This window comes from Vipera ursinii (assembly GCF_947247035.1).
Source record: "Vipera ursinii genome assembly, chromosome: 3".
Lineage (NCBI taxonomy): Eukaryota > Metazoa > Chordata > Lepidosauria > Squamata > Viperidae > Vipera > Vipera ursinii.
In genome coordinates this window covers 13015066-13041099 of record NC_139516.1, presented here as the reverse complement: position 1 = coordinate 13041099, position 26034 = coordinate 13015066, and the positions used below count along the sequence as shown (strand labels likewise).

At 39.4% G+C, this 26034-nt stretch overlaps 2 protein-coding genes across 2 annotated transcripts in view; both read left to right on the top strand.

Annotated features, from left to right (window-relative positions):
• Positions 1-26034, top strand: part of TUBB1 (tubulin beta 1 class VI) — a 917325-nt gene that overhangs the window by 202257 nt on the left and 689034 nt on the right. The window lies entirely within an intron of this gene.
• The window catches only part of EDN3 (endothelin 3), a gene marked incomplete at both ends in the record, with an annotated part of 46119 nt that continues 28854 nt past the window's right edge, over positions 8770-26034 (top strand). Inside the window, 2 exons of the mRNA XM_083357969.1 lie at positions 8770-8821; positions 10618-10891. Coding sequence (XP_083214095.1) covers positions 8770-8821; positions 10618-10891 — 326 coding nt within the window. The remainder of the gene's footprint in view (positions 8822-10617; positions 10892-26034) is intronic.

Here is a 26034-nt window from a genome sequence, read left to right as displayed (position 1 = left end):
TGCTTCCCCAGAAAAATATGTTTTCTTGATGGTATTAGGAACTGTTTGACCAGAATACTACAAACTATATTACCAAATATACAAACTAAAACCCAATACTATATAGTAATAGTATGCTAACTTCCCAGTTTTAATTTAGTGAGATTTCCTCAGATGTTCCCTAAAAGTTTGTTGAATTATAATTTTATATTATGACAGATGTTACTATATTCCTATTTTTCATCCATTAGAATCTGAATATTTCTAACAACAATAAGATTTAAATCATATAGCTGTATGGAACTAATCTAAATGTAATGAATAACTTCAAGGAATAGACCAGCTCCATAAAATTTACAAACAGTAACTATAATTCTTTTAATGTTATTGCCAGGAAGGAATTTTTGCCCCTACATATATATCTCAGACTAATGGTATTTTTTAAAAAAAATTAAAAGCACATGACATGTGAATAGAAGATACTCTATTAGTCCAGATTAAAAATAAGTTCATAAGCAGAAAAACATTATTTTTTAGATAAATTTACTCAAAGCATTATATTTTGTTTAGCTCTAGCAGTTCTAGTTAGTTACAAATGTTGAAAGATTTATAGCATTTTGGTATTTTTACTGCATAGAGAGAATTCTCCAACAAGTTTTAGATCCAGAACAGGCATGTCAAACTTGCGACATCACATGATGTGCGACGTATTGGGACTTTTTCCCCATTGCCGGCAATGAGGTGGGCGCGGTTTTGGCATGACGCATCCGGCCCATGGGCCGGCAGTTTGTCATACCTGATCTAGAAGAACTATTATGCTATATCCAACATGATTAAACCAGAGTAATCTAATGTTCCCTGGAATTTTGCATACAATTATCTAATGGCTACACTAAGCTTACAAGACCAATCTGAGGTTTATTGGAAAAAATAAGACAGTATCATCTGGTCTATGATTGAAAGCCATATTTACAATAGCCAAACAAATATTCAAATCTAGTGAATAAGAGTGATAGTTTAAAAAAATATGTGGAAGAGATTCTGCTACTAGAATTCAGAAATAGCTTTCAGGCTTTCACAAAATAAATAGACTCTGAACTTGCACGGATGGAACAAAAGATTAGTAACAACAGGTGAGAAGCTAAGCCCAGAACAGCAAAAGGGCTATCATTGCTATTACTAGAGGGGAAGCAAAGAGGAGAATTGTAATAGTGATTTTGTATTATGAGGAACAAGAATAGTCTTTGCCAACTAGACCTCATGGCTTGTGAAATGTGTTGTCTCCCCAGAGCGTAGGTTTAGCATATGATGGTGCACATGAGTTGCTAGAATCACATCCCTTGGACTTAGAAGCTTTGGAATGGAAACTAAAAAGTTGGAGATTTGGCTAATCCATTTTTTCTTAATCCATGGAAGAAGTTTGGAAAGGGAGAGAAACAAGCTTTACCTTACCAAAATGTTTTTAATAGATGTGCAAATTGTGGCCTTGATTGATGAGATTGTAGTCTACATCAGGGATCTTCAGCTTTGTCAACTTTATAACTTGTGGACTTCAACTCCCAGAATTCCTCAGCCAGCTGAGGAGAGCAAATATTGTCTCCGGCTTTCAAAATAGAAACATAGAGGATCAGGGTAACTACAGTCATGTCATTCTAACATCAATAGTTGGTATATTCTAGAACAAACAAAATGATTGATTTGTAAGTATCAATCAAACAATTTAGTGATTACAAGATTTCAGCACTGATTTATCAAGAACAAATATTGTCATACTCATCAAAAGTATTTCATTTTTGATACTTTATTAAATTATTTCATTTTTACTTTCCTAGATACTAAATTTATATTGTGACTTTAGGAAAACATTTAATAAAATACCTCCTGAACACGGTTTAGGAAGCTAGTTAAATCAGTTGGATACCATGTCACAGACATGTTTGATGCAACACCATTAATTTGAAAACTATCCTCAAAGAAGAGTTTATTATGAATAGAATTTGATCATGAATCTAGTATTATTACCATGCTTGTAGGATTTGCAGATGGCACAAAACTGGGTAGGATAACAGAAGAAAAATTATCAGTAAGATAAGAAATGGGCTGAAATAAAATAATGATTTTTAAGAGAGGAAAATGTAAAAATATTCCCTCACAGGGGGAAATTGTCAAATCCATGGGGATAGAATGGAGGGTACTTGGATTGGTAATAGTACATATAAAAAGAATCTTGAAACTGGAACCAATCATAAGTTGAATTTGAATCAGCCATTTCAGCAACATGATTGTCAAAAACACAAAGGCAGTTTTTGGCTCCATCAACAGGAATGTTGTTTCCATATCTCTACAACTTATTCTGCATTTGTCAGTCCCACAGTCTCAAGTATTGTATCTCATAGTGTGCCATCCATTTAAGAGTCAGTAAAACCAAAGAGAAGCAAAATTACAATCATCAGGAAACTGAAAATAGATGGTATCAAGAAAGCTTGAAAGAATTGTATATATCTGGCTTCAAACAAATGACTGAGGAGATAAACTAGAAGGTGACCTATTTATTCTCCATCATCCCAGGATGTAAGAATGGAGTGATAATCTCATGTTATAGAAAGGCAAGCTTGGAATGGTGGGAAAACATTCCTAACCATAAAGCAGTTCTGCAATAGAACCAAAGGCAGAGAATGGATTCTTCTTCCCTGCAAATGTCAGGTTATGTCTGAATGGCTCGTTGGAAATGATTTAGTTTGGATTCTGAATAGAAGTAGGATTGAAGTAAATGACAATGACTTTCTCATTGTTGTTTTTAAAAAAAAACCAGAATTGTGTAATGATGCCTTTCCCAACAGCATAAAATCATTTTGGCTGAATTTAAAATGTCATAGTGTTAGGTAAAAATGTATACATTTAGGAAGAGATACGTCCTTGTGTGTCCAGTCCAGATCTCTTTACCGATGTCTGCTCTGTTTGCTGATATTGCTTATGTAACTAGCAAAATCTGGAAGTCTGTACTTTGCAGTCATAACACAGTGCTTGAAAAATGGGAGATGTTGTTGTCAATCGATGTATGATCCAATAGTTTTATCACTTAAGTGTCAATTGATATTGTTTAAAATAGTGTATTTTTTCCTACTCTTTGATCCAAATGGATCAGCAAAAGGGTTTATAAAAATGGAAAACTTACAAGGGGGATATGGAAAAGCAGAGTATGCTGTTGTCATAACAGAAAAAAGGCCCTGTTGTGTTGTTACCTTCCCTGGTATAAATAAAGAAACATCTAATCCGTGAACATATGGGGTTTGAGGCTGATCATTCCTCAAGGATTATTATTGTACTACTTCAGTTACTGGCAACAACTGTAACAATAAAATTAAACAAATCTTTCACTTGCATGTGAGGAAACACTTACCTCCTAATTAACAGTAGAAAGAAAGCTGGCTGGCTGGTTTTATGAAATATATTTTCTTTAGAAATGGCTGTTAGGACACAAACTAATTGAATCCAGGTGCAGCAAACCACTTACTTCTTATGTGTGTGAGCTTTTTTTAAAAAAAAAAACACACACACAAAAAAACCAGAGAAAGTACCAGACTTGGGCATTCATGGATGAGGATGAGGATAATAAAATGCCAACTTTTTCAAGCTGTTACTCTTCAGAGGTTTTGGATTATCAACTCCTAATCCTTAGGCCTGCTGAGAGGTATAGCCCAAAACATTTTGAAAGGATGAAACCAAAGAAGACTGATATTTACTCACTGATTTCTCCCAGTTAAATTAATGAAAGAACTGTTTGTGAGCATCAAAATTCCCAGGCAACTATATTTTGTTCAGTAGTTGTATGCACAAAGAATTTTTCAGAGCAGGATTCTACATTGCCTATATGGATGTCCATGCCTTAGTGGAAGATATGGGGCTCGTCACTACTGCTTGCAGTTTTTCTACTTTTTGGAATACCTCAATTTGGCTAGTGTAACATTGCTTTTACGAGAGCTGTGAGTTGAATTCCTAAGTAAACAGTAGTGACCCCGGGGTCTCACTGCTTTCATCAGAATAATGAAAGCAGTATCCCTTTCTCCATGGAGATGTCTACTAAGGCAATGTCTTAATTCCTAAATAAGGACCATTGGTAATTCTTGACTTCATTATAACTTCAAAATGCTTATCTGGGCTAATTTATGCCTTTTTATTTATTTATATTAAATTTATATGCCATCATTTTACTATCAAATGACACTGGGCAGCTTACAACATCATAAAATAAGAAAATAAGCAGAGCACCAAAAACATTAAAATAATTAGAGTCCTTAAATTTTCTTCAGGTTTATTATTTATCCAATTTAAAGAAGAGCACCTATGTCATCTTTCATGTGATCTTTACCTGGTACCAAGGTAACTCAGAGATTGACATTTCTTTTTTGCTTGTGGCCCCTTTGTCAGCCTCATTTGCCTCTGTGACTCACTTCCATAATCACTCTTAAGATATAAATCATAAACTGTACCAGTTTTCAACATTTATGCTGCTGAAATTAGCACAGAGAATGAGATGTAAGGATAATGACAAAATGATTATACACTTGGGTGGTCCCTTAGAAACTTACTATGACCCCCTACAAATATGAAATGTTCCTTCAGAGGGCGGGGGGGGGGGGCTCATAGTCCATGTTTGGGAACCACTTGTATAATTTCTCCAAATTTGCTGATTTTCAGGGCCTGATCATACATAAGATTGAAGCCATTCTTACTTTAGGAAGCAAATGTAAACACAGGCATTTTGTTCTTCTCAGGTTGCAGGTGATATCTTTCCCTTCCATCAGAATAATCACACTGAGAAGAACATTTGATCGGAAGCATTTCAGACTTTGCGAATTTAGAAAGATTGTATTTACTTATTTTGAGTGTTATTTTTCTGCAATGAAGATTCAGTCAAATCCTTTTGCATTATATCTCAAAGAACATAATTGGATCCAAGCCCAGAATTGGGGTGTTTCATTTCTGAACTTTGATTGCACTTCAAGAATTGTTTGGTTACTTCTAAAGCTGACTTTGCTCTTGGTACAAAGACCAAAACACTCCTTCTTTTCTAAGGGTCTGATGAAATGCAAAGGGAACATACTGTAGCGTATTTATGTTTTCTTCTTCAAGAAAATCCTTCCTTGCCTGTGTAGAATCTAGACCATTGTACAAAATTGTTCTTGTTACGTTTCTTTAGTAAATAATAATTGGACAGAAAACTCTGTTACAGTCTTGCTTTCACTTGAGAAATAGAATCCATGTTGCAGTGGGGGTTGATGCTGGTGAAGGTCAGAACTGGATTTCCAAGCTTTGAATTACCAGAAATAGGACCAGTCTTTTCCGCTAAATCTGTGTTAGGATTAGAGGTCGGCTGGATTCACACATTTGCTAAACTGTAATGACTGAGTGAGGGTAAGGGTTGGTGTAGTGGTTAAGGGATCAGATTACAAAATAAGAGACTTGAGTTCTAGTTCCATTTTAGGCATGAAGCCAGCTGGGTGACCTTGAGCAAATCATCCTCTTTGATCCCTAGGAAGGAGGCAAGGGGAAACCACTTCTGAAAAACCTTGCAGAGAAATTTTCAGACAGTCATCCTACAATCAGACACAACTGAACATAAGGAAAACATGTATTGAGTTAATAAATTGTGTGGGCTACAGAGGAGATAGGATCTTTTTAAATGGCATGCTTATACAACGCACTAAACAACAGACTACCAAATCACATTTTAGCTGTTTTGTGTAATCCAAAATGTGCAGTTATATTACAGTGGTGTGTCATGTGAACTCAAAAAAATTGTATTATTTGAGTAAACCATTTTGGTTTTTGTTAACTGTTGGATAAATGTATATTGCAAGTACAGTACTGCATCTTCTTTCTTGGAAATAAGAATTTCTTAGAATGGTTTTGCCACTACCCAGCATTTTTTCATTACCTGATCATTTCAAGAAGTTCTGTGATATTAAAGCTGTCAGAAAAAAAAACTTCATATTACTGTTGAGCCTTTTCAGTAATAGTAATATTTGGAACACCACTTGAATTCTATCTGCATTGACAAAATCACCATCAGTCAATTGCAAAAGGCAGCTCTACTTGGAACAGCTTATATCCCACAACGATACTTTAAACACCACCAAACAACATCTGCCAATCTCAAGCAGATATTTGGTGGTGTTAAAAGTATCATTGCAGGCAGATATTCTTGTGAAGGAAATTAGATGGATAAAAATACCAAATATCCAGTCTAAGCATCTGACTAGTTTGCAACCAACTGTTAACTATGTTTCTCAAATGGTGTTTTTTATATGTGCTGTCCTTACATGTTGCTGACCTTCAGTTTTATTGTACTTTTGAACCATATGGTTCCTTAGCAAAGATTGACAAGTTGGGCTTTTGTCCCTCAGCAGGAGATCTAGGCAGTGTAAATTGTTTACCAGTGATGGGGAGCTGTGTGGTGTATTATGGCAGTGGCTCTTCTGTAAATGAGGGGATAGTTGCTTGTGGCAGGGGCATTTAGCCACAGTTAGCAACTGCAGATTACTAGAATAAACTTTTCAGGAGCTTTATGAATATATTGCATTATTCCTGCTAAATGTGATCCGGCACTAGCTTAGATTTATTTCCTCCATATTTACATATTGTGTGCATTTTTGATACATAAAAAGGCCATCACATTCATAAATTAATTTGACTCTTCCCTGTGAGCACCTGGCTAGCCAGTTTTGAAAGCAAATCCTATTGGAAGTTCAATAAATGTCACTGGGTCCAAGTATGCCTTTTTCAGTCTTACTGATAAGAAAGAGGAAGACTAAATTCACACAACTGTGCCATCATATGGTTGTTGCTTTGGCTTAGCATTTTGTGTGAATTGAAATAATTGCATTGATTTAGCAGATATGTTTATGCAAATCCTGATTTAGTATCTGTGTGAACCAAGTCATGGAGAAAGTGTACTTTAGTGAGATTTTTCAACAGGGTGGGGGGTTTGGGAAACACCGAAATATCCTGGATGTGTATCCTTAAATAAAGCCTACCTATATCAGACATGCTACATCGAAACAAAGCTTTATCTGGCTTGTTTTAACTATAGCTTGACTGACTGAGCCATAATAACTAAATTTATGGAATGCACATCTGGTCTGATTTTGGTTTAGCACTCTGTGTGAATCTAATTGTGGTTTGTGAGCTATCGCTTAAGGAAGCGGTGGGCAATCTTGCTAATCTTTGGCATGGGTTAGGTGGCTGAGGGCTACATTTTTCTATGCAGTTTACAATTTTTGCTAGTTTTGTGAACTCAGCCAATTGTTGTTGAGTTCACCGAATCATGGCTTGGCTTAGTCCAGGGGTAGGCAACCTTGGCTCTTTTATGATTCGTGGACTTCAACTCTCAGAATTCCTGAGCCAGTCTGGGAGTTGAAGTCCACGAGTCATAAAAGAGCCAAGGTTGCCTACCCCTGGCTTAGTCAAATCAAAGATGGCCCTGTTTACTGTTGTAAACGGAACCTATATGTCTATAGCTGAGCCGGACAGGTCCAATGTTTTCCACTGAAGTCTTTCGACAAATCCTTCTACAAAAACCCATTCTAGCCTTTTGCAGAGGGTAGTCTTGGTGGAGCTGTTGGCTAATGCCTCCTTAAGTAACACCAGCTGCCTGCAATTAGTGCAGGTTTGTGTCCCGCCAGGCTCAAGGTTGACTCAGCCTTCCATCCTTCTGAGGTAGGTAAAATGAGGACCCAGGTAAAATGAGGACCCAGATTGTTGGGGGCAATTAAGCTGACTTTGTAATAATGCTGCTGGGGGTGTGTGTGAAAGCCCTAATAAGCAGGTGTATACATAGAACGAAGGCTATTGCTAAGCACATTTGATTTGTGCTTTAGATTGTAAGCCGCCCTGAGTCTTCGGAGAAGGGCAGGATATAAATGGGATTAAAATAAATAAATAAAATAAATACCCCTGGAGTCCTGGCCAAGGGTCTCTCTCTCAGCCTTGAAGGACCTCAGCACGTAAAACCTTGCCTAAGGCATAACCAATCAGCACCAGGACCTCCGGGGGAGGGGGGGAGCCGCGCCCCATCTTCTCCCGGGGTTCCCCGCCCCGCCCACAGCCGAGTGAAGCGCTCCCTCGAAGTGTGGCGTTGCGCTCGCCGCGCAGGTCTCTCTCTCTCTCGCTTTCGGCTGGACTTTGGCTCTCGTCGGCGTGGGAGCAGCGCTCGCTGGCTGGCTGGCTGGCTGGTCTTGCCTCGGCGTCTGGCGTGGCTCAAGCGCCGGCGGAGAAAGCACGATGCGACAGGCTGGACAGACGGGGCGATAGCTTGGAAACGGCTCTGGACGACGTCTAAATCCTCTCTTTATTTTATTCGCCTGGAAACAACAACAACAACAACAACAACAACAACAACAACAACAACAACAACAACAACAACAAGAAGAGTCTAGTTTAGGGTCGGATCGAAGGCTGCCGAGGAAGAGGGAAAGTTGCGAGAAAAGAACAGGCGAGCTATGGAGCCAGAGGTGGCTTTGTCCCGTTTGCGTCTTTGGGACTAGCTTACACACACACACACACACACAGAGACAGACACACAAAAGGGGGTGGGTTGGGGAGTGGAAAGAAGGCTCCCCTGGCGTTTGGAGACTCCAGGCGCTGAGAAGACCTGGGCGCGCGCGCCAAAAGGCGCGTTTGTAAAAAAAATATTAACCGGATTTGGATTGATTTTCTTTTCTTTTTTTGCCCGCGTTTCTCTCGCTCCCGGAATTTGCCGCAAGTCGAGAAGCTTGCAATCTGGAGTTCATGGAGCGGGGATTCTTGATACTGGTTGGACTTACGTTTCTCTCGAGCGCAGGTAAAAAAAAAAAGCAAGGGGGAAAACAAAAATAAATAAATACATAAGTAAAATTACATAAAGGAAAAGTTGCGCGCGGGCAAGAAGAGGGTGCCTGATGGGTTTCGCCTGATGGGTTTTCTGATCCAGCTCTCGACAGCGGCTTTCCGTTAGCCGCGCGAAAGAGAAGTTGCTTTTTCACCGCGGGCCTAGGCGAGTTGGCTTGGAGTTTGGTTGCCCCGATGACAGGCACGCTGTTACTGCCTGGAAAATGGGCACCGGAGTGCAATCGGGCAGGGCAATTCCAGAACGTGAATTGCTTTGTAAGTAAAGTTGTTTCGGGCCTCGGAGAAATCGAGGCACCCCGAACAAATAAAGAAAGCAATACACTTCTTAAAAAAAAACAACCAATGACATACTTATAACAATTTTTACTGTTTTTGAAGCATATCAAAAGGCAAGAGGCTGTACCGGACAGACAGCTTGTAACGTCCGAAATCACACTTGAAAGCCTTTTCTAGTAGCCAACTTTGTTAAGGTTATCTTTGAACCCTAGCCGTTAATGCTAGTCCAAAGGTAATAGGCAGAAATATTTTTGTTTCATTCTGCTGGTTAAGGGAAAATATATTTTTCCCTTGATGCGTGGAACGAAATAATTTTTTTTTTACCTTGAGCAGGAAGTTGGAGGTCTCTTCCAGCCCTATGATTCTAAAATACTTGTTTCTACCGAGGGAAAGAGAAGGATCCCTTCTTTGCAAGGTGTTATGTTGCTGATGTTGAATGTGGTGGCCACATCGTGTGTGTGTGTTCTCTTCTGAAGAAAAAAGAATCCCAGTTTCTTTTGCTAGGGGTGGAGAGGCAGACTGTGAAACTGGCATCTGAAAATCCTAAAATAAGAATATTAGCCATCAGCCCAGAGATGATCAAAACAGTTTTGGGTGGAATTTGGAGGTGAGAGCCCTGGCAGGCCATGCAGGGTTGTTGTGATAGTATCTATTTAGAGTGCTTTGAAGATGGAAAAACATAACATTTTCTAGTTGAGTTTGTTTGAATGAAACAATTGCTCCCAGGATTCTGCGTTGGGGTTCTGAAGAGCCTGTTGAATTGTGTCTGGAAGCTTCTCAGCTGCTATCTGAAACATAGGATTATGCTTTTGTGGAACCAGACTGGATTTGATCTCTGTTGAAATCCACCCTTTTAGAGGATGCTTAAAAAGCTGGGATTTCAAGACGTTTTCTCATCAGCTACCTCTTTGAGCTCCATTACTATATTTGAAGCAGCCTTTACATAAATCCTTGCAAGCAGCAAAAGCCTCTTCAAATTGCAACCACCTGTCTGACCGTAACAAACACATTTTATGCCATTCTTCTCAAGTGTGTAAATTGTTACAAACTAGAGTTTCACTCCCCTTACTGCATTTTCTTATGTATGCTAATAGTTTGGGAAAAAAATAAGTTTTGTTAAGCTTGTCCCTATAGTACTTTTTTTATTAGCCATGCTGAGATTTTCTTCATTTACAATTTAACTTTCTGTTTTGCAGTTCTCTTTCTTGATCACTTCCCCAGCTTTCATTCATTACTGTGAACTTGAGCTGGGGGGCAACTGAGTGGTTTCTGTTTAAATGTTGTCGGGTGAGTTGTCACAGTTGTAATTCTAGAAGTTGAGAAAAAGAAATCCAAACCTAACACCACTTACTTTCAAGATGTGGCACTAGAGGTTTTGTTGCAGGACTTGACTGCTTTGCTAGGAACAGCTTCTTTCTAATTTGGCCTCTTTTCCCCCCTCCCCCTCCACTTCCCACCCACCACAATTTGCAGGTTTCTTGCTATCCACCGCTCATCCCCTGTTTCTTCCCAGTGTGAGCAGGAGTAACAGCACAGGGCTGAGACTTCTGGGCCTCTCAGAAAAAATCAGCAAAGAAACCAGCACAGAACCCAGAAGACTGAATTCAGCTACCAGCTCCAAACTGGATAACGTGGCTGCCCTGGGGGAGGTCCACCACAGAGCCAAACGCTGTACTTGCTATACCTACAAAGATAAAGAGTGTGTTTACTACTGCCACCTGGACATCATCTGGATCAACACCCCAGAGTAAGTGGGGAAATAGCATCTCTATAGGGAGTTGGGGTAAAGGGATAGTTTGGCATCTCAAGTGGGGAAAAAGATCTGGGGTGCTTTCTTTCCCTCAAAGATAGAAGTTAATCCTTTCTCACATCAGCATGTGAAGGTCTTTGTGCCAAAGAGGATTAAACCACTTAAGTAAGTTTCTGTTTCCAGGGGAAGTACATTCCCAGATTCCAGATGCTGGAAGAGAAATACTTTCAGGAGAAGTGGAATGGTTAATATTATATGAAAAAGCCTGGGCTTAATAGAAGCTTATTGTTATTTATTGGGTTTATGCTCCACCTTTTCTAGAGACTCGAAAAAGCTGCCTCTTGCTCTTCCCCAAGGACTGCAACCTTTGTGAAATGGTGCAATTGCCCCGACAGTCCAGCACTCTCCAGGATCTGTTGCACATTGCATACTTTCAGGCCATGTTCTCTTTCTGCGTCTACCTGAAACTGCTCCAGGTCACATGAGGCCTTCATTCTTGAATGCCATACACTAAATAAACTAGACAATAAAGTCTTTCAGCGACTTCTCTTCGATGGCTTTTGCAGCCTTCAAAAACTATGAGAAAGAGTGCCTGTTTTAGCATGATTTTTGGAGGCTCTGGAGGCCACACAAGAGCATGACCCTCTTGCGAAACTTCTGGAGGATCTGGAGACTACACAAAAGTACACCTCATTCTTTCATGGCCTCCTCATCCTCTGAAAAAACATGAAATCATGGCATGCTTTCGAGAATAGTTGTCAGGTGTTGGTGAAACACTAGTATGTCACCCAAAACGTCTTGGTGTATCACCTTTGATACGCGTGTGACATGTTTGCCATCACTGTCCTAGACCAACATCTTAACTATTACATTATGTTTGATCTCAGTCAGCATGTGCTCCTTCTCCTGACAAGCCTTCAGAATGAGATAGAATCACAACTATTTTGTAAATGTTTCCTTGGCTTTCAAATGTCTCAGTGGAACAAACAATAAATTGCAACTGGAAGCTTAACATAGTAATCGTCAATCTTCAAATAATATTGGTAGACCACATTAATGTGGTATACAGGGCAATACCTCAGCAGTGTGAACACAATTTTTCAAATATGATGAGTGCTTTGTACCGGGGAAAATTTCAGTATGCAGAGCAATCACTGGTGGTATTTCAAATATACAGTGGTTACTGTGGTGGAAAATGTGGTTGTTTTTGAAATGAATTTAATAGTCTATGAAATCTTAAAATTGTTGTGGAGTCCATATATTCAGTGGTTTATTCTGCAATTTGAAATTGTATGGTGAGAGACGGGCATCCAGACAGTTTCATTCACATTTAACCCTCCTATAATTTCTTACTGCTGCTTCCATTATTCTTTCTTAATACCAAAAACAATAGTAATACCCATACACAAAGACGGAAAGATAGAATACTTGAATAAAATCCCTGGATTAGTAGCTTCAGGGGCTGCCCATCTGAAGCACCCCAATCTTTTTATTTTCTGGAGTTCCTATTTTCTTGCAATTCAAAGAAAAATGGTATTTTGGAACATTGTCTACAGATTTTATATAAAATAGAGTCACATTGGAATTTTGGAATGAATTCCTGCTTATGTTGCCTTGAACATTTATTTTAGGCTGGCATTTTTTTTACCAAAGTAGCAGATTAACAAGACCACCTGAGGTGAGATTTAGCTCAGTCTCCTATCTGTCTGTCTGTCTGTCTGTCTGTCTGTCTGTCTGTCTGTCTGTCTATCTATCTGTCTATCTATCTATCTATCTATCTATCTATCTATCTATCTATCTATCTATCTATCTATCTATCTATCTATATCTATTCCATCCATCCATCCATCCATCCTTTATTGGCCAAGTGTGATTGGACACACAAGGAATTTGTTCCTGGTGCATAAGCTCTCAGTGTACATATAAACAACAAAGGGATAGTCATAGATCACAAATTATAAGATATAATCATAAATCATAAGATACAATCATAAATCATAAGATACAAACAGCAAGTGATAAATCCTAAGATACCAATAGGAGAAGGTAGTAGGAAAGATGAGAAAGATGAGTAGATGTGAAAGATGAGAAGATTACTACATCTTTAGGCATAAGACAGTGCTGTGAGTGTTAGGTGCTTTAACTGAATCGATTTGCACAACTTGTAAATTGCAGCCTTGGGTGGTTAACGTAAGATAAAATCAGTACAAAAGCAATATACAAATAAAAAAAATGACAAAACCGAGCCCACCCATAATTATTCCATATTAAATTATTTCAGATTAAATTAAATTATTTCATCAACTTGGGCCTTTGTCAATGTGAAAAATAGACCTTCAAGGCTTGCAGCCAACAGGATCAGGACCACTCTAATCTTGGTGGCTAAACTGTTCAATATAGCAGATACCATGATAGAAGAGGAATACTTCCTAAGTTCCACAAGGTAACACTTGCTTATGGAGAAGATGTGGAACTAAACTATCCTGTCGGATATCATGAAATGAGCAGATAGGTAGTCCTGCAAGTAACTGACCTAATGTCATTTATGGCTTTATAGATGTTAATTGGCATCTTGAAATGTACATAGAAGTATATTAGGAAGAAGTACAGCTCATGGAGCAGTGATGCTACATGGTGTATTATGGTGCATCTATTATTAACTATGCTGCTGCTGTTTCTGGAGAGACTAACCAGGAGTGCCTCTCTTTTTTTCAGTAATGGGCACAATTGCCACACAGGATGGATTTGTGGATCAGGCTCTTTTGGCTATGGCTATCACCTGTCCTTTAAGCAGAAAGTAAGAGTCCAATAGGACTCGATAATTCCATATGGCATATACCTCAGTTTGAGGAAGTGCAACCACATCCAAAATTAAATATGGAGGCTTCCAATACTCACCAACCCTAGTGATGTGATCTTGTAGGGTTGAGCTGAAGCTTATTCTTCCCTATTCATACCTCTGACAAACTCCAGCCAAAGAAAAATACATTAGTGACTTTATTTGTTTGGCAAGAGGTTGAGATACATAATTGAATTTCATCTACATATTGATGATACATTATCCCAGGTGGATGGGTGACCTCATTCAACAGCCTCACCTAGATGTTAAATAGGAATAAAGGGTTATGAAGGACCACACAAAGTATCTGTGGTTAGAGCCTCCCTTTTTAGCAATACCACCTGAAACCATTTCTAAGGGAAGGAAAAGTACTGCAACATCATGTGTCTTACTCTTTACTCCAGAGACAGTCCAGAAGGATTTAGCGATTGATGGTTTTGAAAGCCACTGTGAGATCAAGGAAGGCCAGGATGGGTATATCATCCCTTCCTGATCCTGTCCAAAATAATCGACAGGTGTGATCAGTGCTACATGCTACATTCTGATCTGAAACCTGACTGAAAAAAGTCCAAGTAATCATTTTCTTCCATTGCACTCTAAAGTTGTAAATTAATCACATTCTCAGCAATCTTACATGGCTTAGGCCCGGGGTATTTGTGAGACCACCTGCTGCCATTGTCAACCTCCCATCGTCCGGTTCGCTCCCACAGAATCGGCCTCCTCAGGGTGCCGTCTGCCAGGCAATGCCGTCTGGCGGCCCCCAGGGGGAGAGCCTTCTCTGTGGGTGCGCCGACCCTTTGGAACGAACTATCTCCGGAGCTGCGGATGGCCCCTGACCTTCAGTCCTTCCTCTGTGACCTGAAGACTTGGTTGTTTCAACAAGTGGGTCTGGACTGACTACGTATTTCAATTAGGTTTTACTGGGTTTTAAATTGTCATGTTATCATTGTATTCACTAGTTTAATTCTTTTTACATTTTCATTCTATGTTTTTTCTTTTTAATTTTTATTGTTGTGAGCCGCCCTGAGTCCTTAGGGAGAAGGGCGGCATATCAATTTAAGTAAATGAATAAATAAATAAATAAATCTTCCCTAAAATGGAAAGACTGGAGACAAGACAAAAAATGTCTAATATTGTTGGATCCAGCAATGTTTTCTAGAGGCGGAGATAGGTAATTGCTTTTAAAGAGCTTGCTGAATTGTTTCTTGAAGAATGTATCACTTCCTGGATCCAACCAAGTATCTTTTCCCAGAAGGCCTTGATCAACCTTGTTTATCTTCTTAAGTCCCACAGATTCAAATTCGTCCCAAATAATTAAGCCAGAACAATTGAATCCAAATGGCCTGAAAAGCCAGGATCCAACAACCCTGTTTGATAGATGCCTAGAATATTCTTCACAATACCCCTACAGATCTTCCCTGGTTCTCTTTAGGGCTACTGGCTGGCTATCTGAGGAGGTGATAGAACAGTAAAATACATTTTGCTGCCCAAGTGGAAATTGTCAATAAAATTTTTGACCCATGTTCAGTGGGCTCTGGTCTTTGTTCTCCATCTCTGAGTTCCTCAGAGAAACAAAGGGGCTCCTGGGATCCAGGTCCAGAGAGAGGTCAACAGAAGCCATCACTGGACTCTCATTGCAGGCAATGGAAAACAACCATTTGTTCAGTGACTGTTCAAAGTCAGGATAGTGCTGAAAAAATGGATATATGACCAGTCCTCGCACTTACCATCATTGCATCATCTCTGGTCAGGGTCACATGATCAAAATTTGGGCTCTTGGCAGTCAGTGAACATTTACAACCATCAAAGTGTCTTAGCTATCTCTCATCCCCAACTCTGCCTTTGGCCAACCTGTATGGAAGGAGGTGGTGGTGAAGAGGCCTCTGACCTTAATAAATCTTGCTTGTACTTCTTTCTCCTCATCATCTTGTGGAATGGTACAGCAGGGGCTCTGTTAGTGCTGGACTTGTCACAGCCTCTCACTGTTCTTGATTTAATGTTTTTAGCTGTTTTATATTCTTTCCAGTTCTCTGTGCCCAGATTCCGCTGGAATTTGGCAGCCAATAAATTTAAGTAAGTAATAAACAAAATATATTAATACAGCCTGCTACTTTCTTTAAACAGCTGTGAAAAGGCCTTACAAATAGATTACAAAGTGCATTTTTAGTATCTACTTAAAAATAACAATGCCAACAAATTTGAATCTTGTGTAACTCTTGTGTAAGCCAGGACTGGCTGCAGCATCACTCAAGGCTACCTTGCATAACATGTGAAATATGTGGAACTGAAACCATTTACTCAATGGTTAGGAATATATAACATGTTTAATGAAATCAGTTATCCAAATAGCAGTAATATTTGTCTGAAGTGTTAATTTTGTTAGTGTTAATTCTTATTAAGGTGTTTTTTTTAAAAAAATATAGCTTAAGGTGTTCTGCAAATTCAACCATTTAGTTTGTTTCAGAGGTATAGGCAAACTCTAATAATAGGTTTACATCATTAACCAGGTTAACCACATGTAAATGCAGATGTTGAAGGTGCATTCTAAAATATATATTAGGGGATAAGAGCCACGGTACGGTTTCTGGTCTATGTTTATGCTGTGCGCATATTCTTCAGTGTCTGGTAAGAGTTTGATGATGCCTCAAAATCCTTGAGAAGCTGTGCAGTTTACACCCATAACTTAGGGGAGCTGTTTGGCCCAGGCTAAATTTACTTATTTAGAGCCTGCCTTTATTATTTTTATAAATAGCTCAAGGTAGTGAATATACCTAATATTCCTTCCTCCTCCTATTTTCCCCACAACAATCCTGTAAAGTGAGTTGGGCTGAGACAGAGTGACACCCAGGTGATTTAATACCTAAGACTTGTCTAGAATCATGGGCTTTTGGCTTCTAGCCTGGTGCCTTTAATAGAATCAAATAGAGCTGGAAGGGACCTTGGAGATCTTCTAGTCCAGCCCCCTGCTGGAGATAAGTGACTGTCTCTAGCCTCTTCTTAACCACCAGAGCAAACTAGCATTCCATCAACATAGATCAGATAAGTTGAACCATACCAGCGAGGATTAAGATATTGAGAAATCAGGCAGAAATCATTCAGAAGCTGCTCCAATGTGTCTTTTGAGACTCAGAGTTACCTGCTATAGTAGTCACCCTACAATTCTGAATGCTTATATATATGAGGCAGCTGGGAAAATGAGCTACATTCCCCAGTTCAAATTTCTCCTCTGCTAGAATCTCTTAGTACACCCTGCCATCTACTTGGCAAAGGGGTAAGTGGGGAGAATGCAAACAAAGCGTTTAAATTGCAGAATAACAATTGTCTTTGAGGTGAGTTGGATTTCAGCTGCCATAATTTCTAGGCACGGCATTCTGCTGGTGTGTACTTTATAATCCAAGGCCTGCTAGGGATGAGTTTGGGGGTGACTCTGCAAAGTGATGCTGCTGATAGCTTGAAGGCAGTTGTTATTCACTGCAGACAGTGCTTTAAGCCAAATAAAAATAATAAAGGATGCCTGTAAGGCTAACAATAATATTCCCATTGTAGGTTAAACTCTTCAAAGTGCTTTTCTTTAAGACCTAAAAAGTCTTCCTTCTGCCTTCTTTTAAAAATCTTTGCAGAAATTTTGTGAGGTCTCACAGCTTTTGTTGATTTATGAGGATTTTGTTGATTTATGAGACATATCCTGACTTTTGTTCAGAAACACAAGGCAACATACACAAGCCTTCTGCAACCAATCTGTGAAGTAGAAGAGAGAAAGTAGCTTTCCCAAAGTCACCCAATAATCTTACAGGATTGAGAGGGTACTAGAAGTTGGGTTTCCCCACCCCTGACACCTGAACCACTATAACATAGTTGGCGTTCAAAAAAGATTTATATCCTGCTTTTCCTCTGGGAGGTCCCAGTTTGGTGTAGTGATTAAGGCCTGGGCCTAGAAACTGGGAGAACAGGAGTTTTAGTCTTGCCTGAGGCACAAAGCCAGATGAGTGACCTTGGGCCAGCCATTGTCTCTCAGCCCTAGGAAGGAGGCAGTGGCAAACTTCTGAAAAACCTTGCTAAGAAAACTACAGAGACTTACCAGGAGTCAACACTGACTTGATGGCAAGAAGAAAGAAAGAAAGAAAGAAAGAAAGAAAGAAAGAAAGAAAGAAAGAAAGAAAGAAAGAAAGAAAATAAAGAAAGAAAGAAAGAAAGAGAAAGAAAGAAAGAAAGAAAGAAAGAAAGAAAGAGAGAGAGAGAGAGAGAAAGAAAGAAAGACACTTCTAGGACTTCACTATCGCCATTGAGCATTCCTTTCTTGCAACTCCCTCCCCCCCAAAAGAACAGGCTTATGTGCCAAGTTGGGCAGGGAAAGAGTGACTGACTTAAAGTATCCATCCATGGCTGAGGTAGGGTTTGAACCTCACTCTTAATCCAGTACCTTACCCAGATACTACATAACATTGGCCACTTGACTTTAATTTAATTTAATTTAATTTATTAATATTTCTATACCGCCCTTCTCCCGAAGGACTTTGCCTGGAGCTATGCAACAACTTGCCAGGGATTGGGGCTGAGATGCACCACAGGTTAGGACTCAAAGCCTGCTATAGAACTTGCACACACTCTTATCTTAGATTCATGTTAGCTTCCCTCTTTTCCTTTTGCCATGGTTTAGAGTTTTCATGAATGATATATCCAATTATTCCTAGCTAAATATTGTCTACCCTCTACTTTTCCTGAAAATACTGAAGATGTGGCCCAAAATACTGTACACAGAGGGTACTAGGCTCATAAATAGGAATGTTTCACAGCATTTAATGCAAAGTGTTCTTTACTATCCCAGGACTTGCTAGATCTCATTTGTTGTTCACAGGGCTAGATGCTAACTGGTTTGGGGGGGGGGGTAGAGTACAAATCTTTCAGTTGCAAAGTTTGAAGACCCTTACAAACCAAAATGGCAAAGGCTTGTTTAGCAGTTGTCTCTCAGGTCAACATGTTTGATTAGCATTGTGTACAAAGGCTCTTTGCAATAATTTGGAGTAGGTCTGTACTTCTCTTTTTAGACCTTAATAGATACTGTAAGTAATTGCTTAATTTTCTCGTGTCTTTATTTGCCTAAGAGATCTGTTAATATTTGAGTGACTTAATGAATTATCTTGTTTGCAGTATGTAACCTCCTCTGAAGAATGCAGCAAACAGCCGAAACCTCCTGATCAATTTAAATCACTAAATTAAATTTGGAAATTGGGATTTTATTTCCCAATGTCCTGGTGATAATTCACAGCATTTGTTAGAATTTGAATATTTAGAAAGCCTGCAGTGATCCATTCTGTCAGGCCCTTTTCTGTACACAATATCATGAGGATTCTGCATTGGCCATTTTCTTCCATTAATGGGCCAATCGTTTTCTTGACTTTTTTTCTTGTTTTTTTTACCTGTCGGAAGAAGCTTCTTTTGTTGTTGTTGTTGTTGTTGTTATTTTTGACTTTTGCCACAAGCCTTGGTTCATTTTGAACTAAGTTCAAAATGGTTGTGCCATTTGACGTATGCTGTTCCTGCCTGCATCTTACACCCTGACATTATGTGTTGGTCTGTTTCTGGGGCTTCTCTGCATAGGATCCACCTTGGGTCCTACCTAATAGCACATAACTTCATAAGACAAATCAAGATGCTTGTCTTTTTTTTTTAGAAGCAATGTGATTCTTTGCATCTGATATGCAAACCATATGTCTCTAGGAGTAACCTCTTAGGAGTACCTTCAAGCGTCAACAGTTGTAGCTTGAATTCTACTTATGCCAGAAAGTGAAATATTTTTCTGGGTCAGAGATCAGAGATCTTTTTGGGTCCCAGTTGTTGCCCTCCCCTCAACTCACCAAAGTTTTGTGAGGTTTGAGGAAATACAATGTGAGATAGTCCTTGTGAGATTTTGATTCTGTATAAGGTAAAGGTTCCCCCGCACATGCGTGCTAGTCGTTTCCGACCCTAGGGGCTCATCTCCGTTTCAAAGCCGAAGAGCCAGCGCTTGTCCGAGGACGTCTCCGTGGTCATGTGGCCGGCATGACTAGACGCCAAAGGCGCACGGAACGCTGTTACCTTCCCACCGTAGTGGTCCCTATTTTTCTACTTGCATTTTTACGTGCTTTCGAACTGCTAGGTTGGCAGAAGCTGGGACGAGTAACAGGCGCTCACTCTGCTATGCGGCACTCGGGATTCGACCCGCCAAACTGCCGACCTTTTGATTGACAAGCTCAGCGTCCTAACCCACTGAGCCACCGCATCCCTACTTGATTCTGTATAGACACATGGAAATAAATCACATTTACACACTGTAAAAAGAGACAGTAAAAAAACTAAGAAAAAAAAACACACTAGAACACCTCTTCTCCTGATAAGTAGGAATTAACATCAGATAATCAATTAATCAGAAAACAATACCCTAATCAAGGAACTACCAAGGAGAAAGCTACACCCCACCAAAATTGTCAGGACAAGCTACTGCATATAAACAGGCTGTAAACACTGATGTCACTAGCACCTAGTTGAGTAATGAAAGATCTGCAAGCAACCAACCAAGCTCAAATAACACGAACGACTCCCTCTCTCCATAATTCACAGTTTTTCTCTTCAAAGTGTTTCTTAACTAGAGCCTGATAATTTATTTTAGTTTAAGCTTTTTTTTAAAAAAAATGAAAACAATAACGATTTTGGCACTGCATGGCCGTCATGCCACATAACATAAGCATATGTTTTAGTTTTGGGAAATTATTTCTGAATATAAAATTTATAAACTATGTATGTCCTTGGGCTCTTTCTCATGAAGAAGATATTCCTCAATCCTTGAGCTGCCAAAACTATACTAACATAACATTTGCTCCCAACTAGTGATCTCTATCTGGCTGTAGGAATGTTGCTATCATACATATGGTATATGTGACTAGTATCATGAATTCTTTCCTTCTGGCTAAGTGTTGGCCAGCCAGCCAGAAAACTGCACCTTGCATTCTCTTCATGTGGACTAGAGCTAGGGAGGAGGTGATATTTGACAGGGGAAGTGACTGATGGTATTATCTATAGGTCAAAATTTGCTCTAGTTTAACACAAGTATTTTGCTCAGTTGTATTTGAAGGGAGCCCGAGTGTCAATTGATATTTTAATAGCCCGAAACCTATCATCCAAAAGAGCATTATTATTCCAGAATAATGTTAAGCCCACATGACAAAGCAGCCTAAACAATAGCTGAGATCTGAGCTGACGTCCAGAGAGAATTGGACCACAAGGCAGTAGTTCTTCAACATGCAAATCCACCCCCCTCCCCAATTACTTCCCCTGGATAGTTGTAGTCAGGTTTATCTAGATCTTCAAACTGGAGAATGGCTCAGAGACTTGGTGGTCCAGGTAGAGTTGTTTGTTTGAAAGAATGGACTTGGAAAGTAATGTTTTGTAGCTGGAGAAAAAAGGACATGGCACTGCTAGCATAATCTGACATAGGGATTTAGCTGATCCCATCTCTTAGAGTCACGTGACACTTGGATTGTTTGATGAAATACGTACATTGCATCCATAGTGAAACTGCCATATGGTAAACACTATTTTAACACTGGAACATCTAAGAAGGACCTTGGTAGAAAATTAGAAAAAAACATTGCTAGGGCATGTTTGTCAGGGAAGGGCCCATTAATTGTATCTATTTAAAGATTTTGCCACTGTTTTTTGTGAAAAAGAATTAGCCCTACAAAAAACACATAACAATATCATGCATACTTCAGTACAGTGAACTTGATGCTCTATCTACATGCCTGATAAAGTTAAATTGGTTACTTCTTATAGTTTCCCCCTACAGCTGACTTGATCCTAAATAAAACATTTTTTACTTGAGGGAAACCTCCATTGATGCCTAAAAATTTTAAATAAACTCTTCATACTTTTCTATAAGCATAGGCATTTAAGTAATTTTGTTACAGATAGTCCTTACTTAGGGTCCATAATTGCGACAGGCAACTTAATCATTAAGTGGTCAGTAAGTGAAAAAGCAACTGTGCTTATGATCTTACTTCAGCTTTCCTTTGCTTTAAATGCAAGGATTGGTCCTAAAATCAGTGTCGTAACTGCAAATGGTTGCTAAGCAAGGCAGTTGCTAAATAAGAAATACCATTGCTAACCTTTAGTCTTGATCTGTTTTTGCTTGATTCTATCAATTTATTTCCATTAATTAATTCTATCAATGTTAGCATGATTATATATAAAGGTAAAGGTAAAGGTTCCCCCGCACATGCGTGCTAGTCGTTTCCGACTCTAGGGGCCGGTGCTCATCTCCGTTTCAAAGCCGAAGAGCCAGCGCTTGTCTGAGGACGTCTCCATGGTCATGTGGCTGGCATGACTAGACGCCAAAGGCGCACGGAACGCTGTTACCTTCCCACCGGAGTGGTCCCTATTTTTCTACTTGCATTTTTATGTGCTTTCGAACTGCTAGGTTGGCAGAAGCTGGGACGAGTAACAGGCGCTCACTCTGTTACGTGGCACTCGGGATTCGACCCGCCAAACTGCCGACCTTCTGATCGACAAGCTCAGCGTCCTAACCCACTGAGCCACCGCGTCCCTTGATTATATATAGTATATATATGATTATATATAGTATATAGCTATTACCTCATGTCTTCAATCACAAGATTAACTTATCAAAGATGCATTGCAACTGATCAATACATATAGGCCAGTGGGAAATTGAGCTCTTTCTCCAAAGGTTTAGGACTTTAGTTCTCATCAACGGCAGCTAGTATTATTAAAACAGGAAAGTACTGAGTTGTAATCCAAAACATCTGGAGGATCAGTGGAATATATTCTCACAAAATGTATAGTGGCTAACGAACTGGTAAGCATCAAAAGAGCATTATACAAATTTTGGGAGATTGCGTGCATTAATGGTCAGTAGTCCTGATCATTAGATGCTAGTTTTAGATGCAGAAGCATTAAGCTTGAGAGGATGCTATTGTGCTTCTGTCGTGTGATTGATCCTTCTGATGAATCTTGTGTTCTGCCTGCAGTTGTGTTGGACAATATGTCTTGTTCTCAAAGCCATCCAGACATACTGGCTAAAGATAATATAAATTGTGGTCCAACGTGTCTGGAGAAATTCAGATTGGGGAAGAACCTTCCAAATCTGTGCAACAGCAGTGGAATGTTCCAGTTGCAGATTAATGTGTTAGGTGGAAGACCCCATGGGGAAAGCATAGTATTGTGATGGCTGGCTGGCTGGCTGGATAGACAGACAGATAGATAGATAGATAGGATTACTGTAACTATGCTGGTCCATGCATTTTTGATCAAACATTTAATTCAATTCAACACATATTAAGAAATGTAAGTGTATTTTCCTGTGCTATTTCCCTGAATGATGGCATTTTTTTGTTTGCACCTCTCCATAATGAACATATTTTTTGTTGACAGTTTTGAAGGTGGGAACAATATTGTAAAATCTGGAGAACTGCGTTCTTGGAAGTATAGTACTGCTGGTTTTCAAACAGTCTGTTTTTCTGAAATATGGGTATTAGTACAATTTGTTATAAAATATGGACCCAAAATGGTTTCCTGTCCTTAGTGGAACTATGGTGTATGACATTTTCATCCTGCTGAAAGCCTAAAACAAACACCACCCCCCCCCAACGTATACTGTTTAATGGAAGGTTATTTTAAAATCAGTCTCTAGGATCGCTTGGTTAAGCTGTGTTTATTCTTAAGGAAGAAAAAGAGCTCTGACCAGTCTCACATTTCTCTTCTCAATATTTATATTTGCTGCCCCCACAACTTCTCTTTGTTATTTGTGGAGGCTCTCTAAATTTGCTTTATGAAACTCATTGAGGCAGAAATTAATTTCTTTTGTCTTGCATTTGATCCAGGTATTTCAGACCCAAGATTGTAGGAGAAGATAGAACAGAACATTTAATTACTTCTCCCCCCTGTATATTTAAAGGGAGAGAAGAAAAACAACAACAATGGCTTGGAATGGAGATGTTTTGTACTACTTCAATAGGAGTTCAGCTCTCTTGGGAAGTATTCAGTTCTTCCAGTTTACACATAGTCCAATATCAATGGAAACATTAAATTACAACCTTTCTAGCATAAACTGCACAGTTTCTTCATGAACTTGTAGAATTCTTTTTCCCATATATTTAAAAAAGTGATAAAGTGAAAGTCAATATATTAGAAACAAGAGAAGTCCCATGTAATGTTTTAAGCATTAGCTTTTGCAAATGATAATACAGTACATTAAAGCAAAGACCTTACCAATTTTTTTTTCTCATAGAATAAAAATAGAATAGAATTAATGTCAGTTTTCTCCATATTCTTTCTTCCTACGGTATCCTGTCTTCCTTTTTTCCTACCCTACTTTGTTATTTCAATAGTTTTGTTATGTGTAACTCATAGATTGAAGCCATATTGCTTTTCAGGCTATAACTAGTCTTCATGTCTTTGACAGAAATCCTTGGAGAAGAAACTAGTTTTTTTTTTCATAAGATGACAATTTCAAAAATTATCCCGGAAGAAAGAAGCTGAGTTTCAAATTTTTAACTAAAATATCTTGAAAAATGTGCCACTTGCAGATAGCTGACCCTGAAAATTTTCCTATCTTTTAATTTTCATAATTGACCTATCAATGGGTGGCACTTTATTCATGGTATTTGGGCTGCAAATCATAAGGTCTCCTCATCCGGGCTAATGTGCAGGTAGTTGTAAAAAGTGAATACTTTTTAAAATATAAGCCCATTGTCAGATAAAACTGAACCCAATTTTTGGGGTCTAGTTTGGCATTTAAAATTCAACAAGAATATATGTATATGTCTTTATTTCTTTGTTATATTTATATCCCACTTTTAATTCAGAAGTTTAAAGTGGCCTACATAAAATTCCTTTTTCCATTTTGTTTCCTACACCAGTCATTTGGTAAGATAGGTTGGCAGAGAAAATAAGCTTTTGTATCTTACAGTAATCTTGAACCTGTGTCTCTCCAAATTCAACCAAATTCAACCACTAGACCAGGGGTGTCAAATTCAATTTCATTGAGGGCCGCATCAGCATTGTGGTTGCCCCTCAGGGGGCCGGGTGGGTATGGCCAGTGTGGGCGTGGCCTACTGGGTGGGCATGGCTAGAGTGCGTATGGCCTACTGGGTGGGCATGGCCAGCTCTACATCGTTCGCATCAAGGGTGCCTATGGGGGCCTGGGCAGGAGTGGGACAGATCTGAGGGTCTCTGGCAGAAGGAGGGTCTCTGGGCCAGGGCCAAGGCAGTGGGGGCCGTTCCCTCACTGTTTCCAGGATGGCTTCGCGGGCCACATGAAACCACTTCACGGGCGGATCTGGCCCCCGGGCCTTGTGTTTGACATGTCTGCGCTATGGCAGGAGACCCAGGAGGACCCCACTGCTGACAAAGAGACATAAAAAAGCAAGATTACAGTTTGCAAAAATGTACTTGAGTAAGCCAAAATCCTTCCCTTCTGGGAAAACGTCTTGTGGACAGATGAGACCAAGATAGAGCTTTTTGGTAAAGCACATAATTCTACTGTTTACCGAAAATGAAATGAGGCCTACAAAGAAAAGAACACAGTACCTACAGTGAAATGTGGTGGAGGTTCAACGATGTTTTGGGGTTGTTTTGCTGCCTCTGGCACTGGGTGCCTTGAATGTGTGCAAGGCTTCATGAAATCTGAGGATTACCAAAGGATTTTGGGTCGCACTGTAGAGCCCAGTGTCAGAAAAGCTGGGTTTGCGTCCGAGATCTTGGGTCTTCCAGCAGGACAATGACCCCAAACATGATGTCAAAAAGCACCCAGAAATGGATGGCAAGAAAGCACTGGAGAGTTCTGAAGTGGCCAGCAATGAATCCAGATCTGAATCCCATTGAACATCTGTGGAGAGATCTTAAAATTGCTGTTGGGAAAAGGCGCCCTTCCAATAAGAGAGACCTGGAGCAGTTTGCAAAGGAAGAGTGGTCCAAAATTCCGGGTGAGAGGTGTAAGAAGCTTATTGATGGTTATAGGAAGCGACTGATTTCAGTTATTTTTTCCAAAGGGTGTGCAACTAAATACTAAGTTAAGGGTGCCAATAATTTTGTCTGGCCCATTTTTGGAGTTTTGGTTGATATTATGTCCAATTTGCTTTTTTTCCTCCCTTTTTTGTTGTGTTTCCAATACACACAAAGGGAATAAACCTGTGTATAGCAAAACATGTGTTCCTGCAATACTTTTCTGTGAGAAATACTTGATTTTCTGGAAAAATTTCTGGGGTGCCAACAATTTCGGCCATGACTATATATATACATATATATA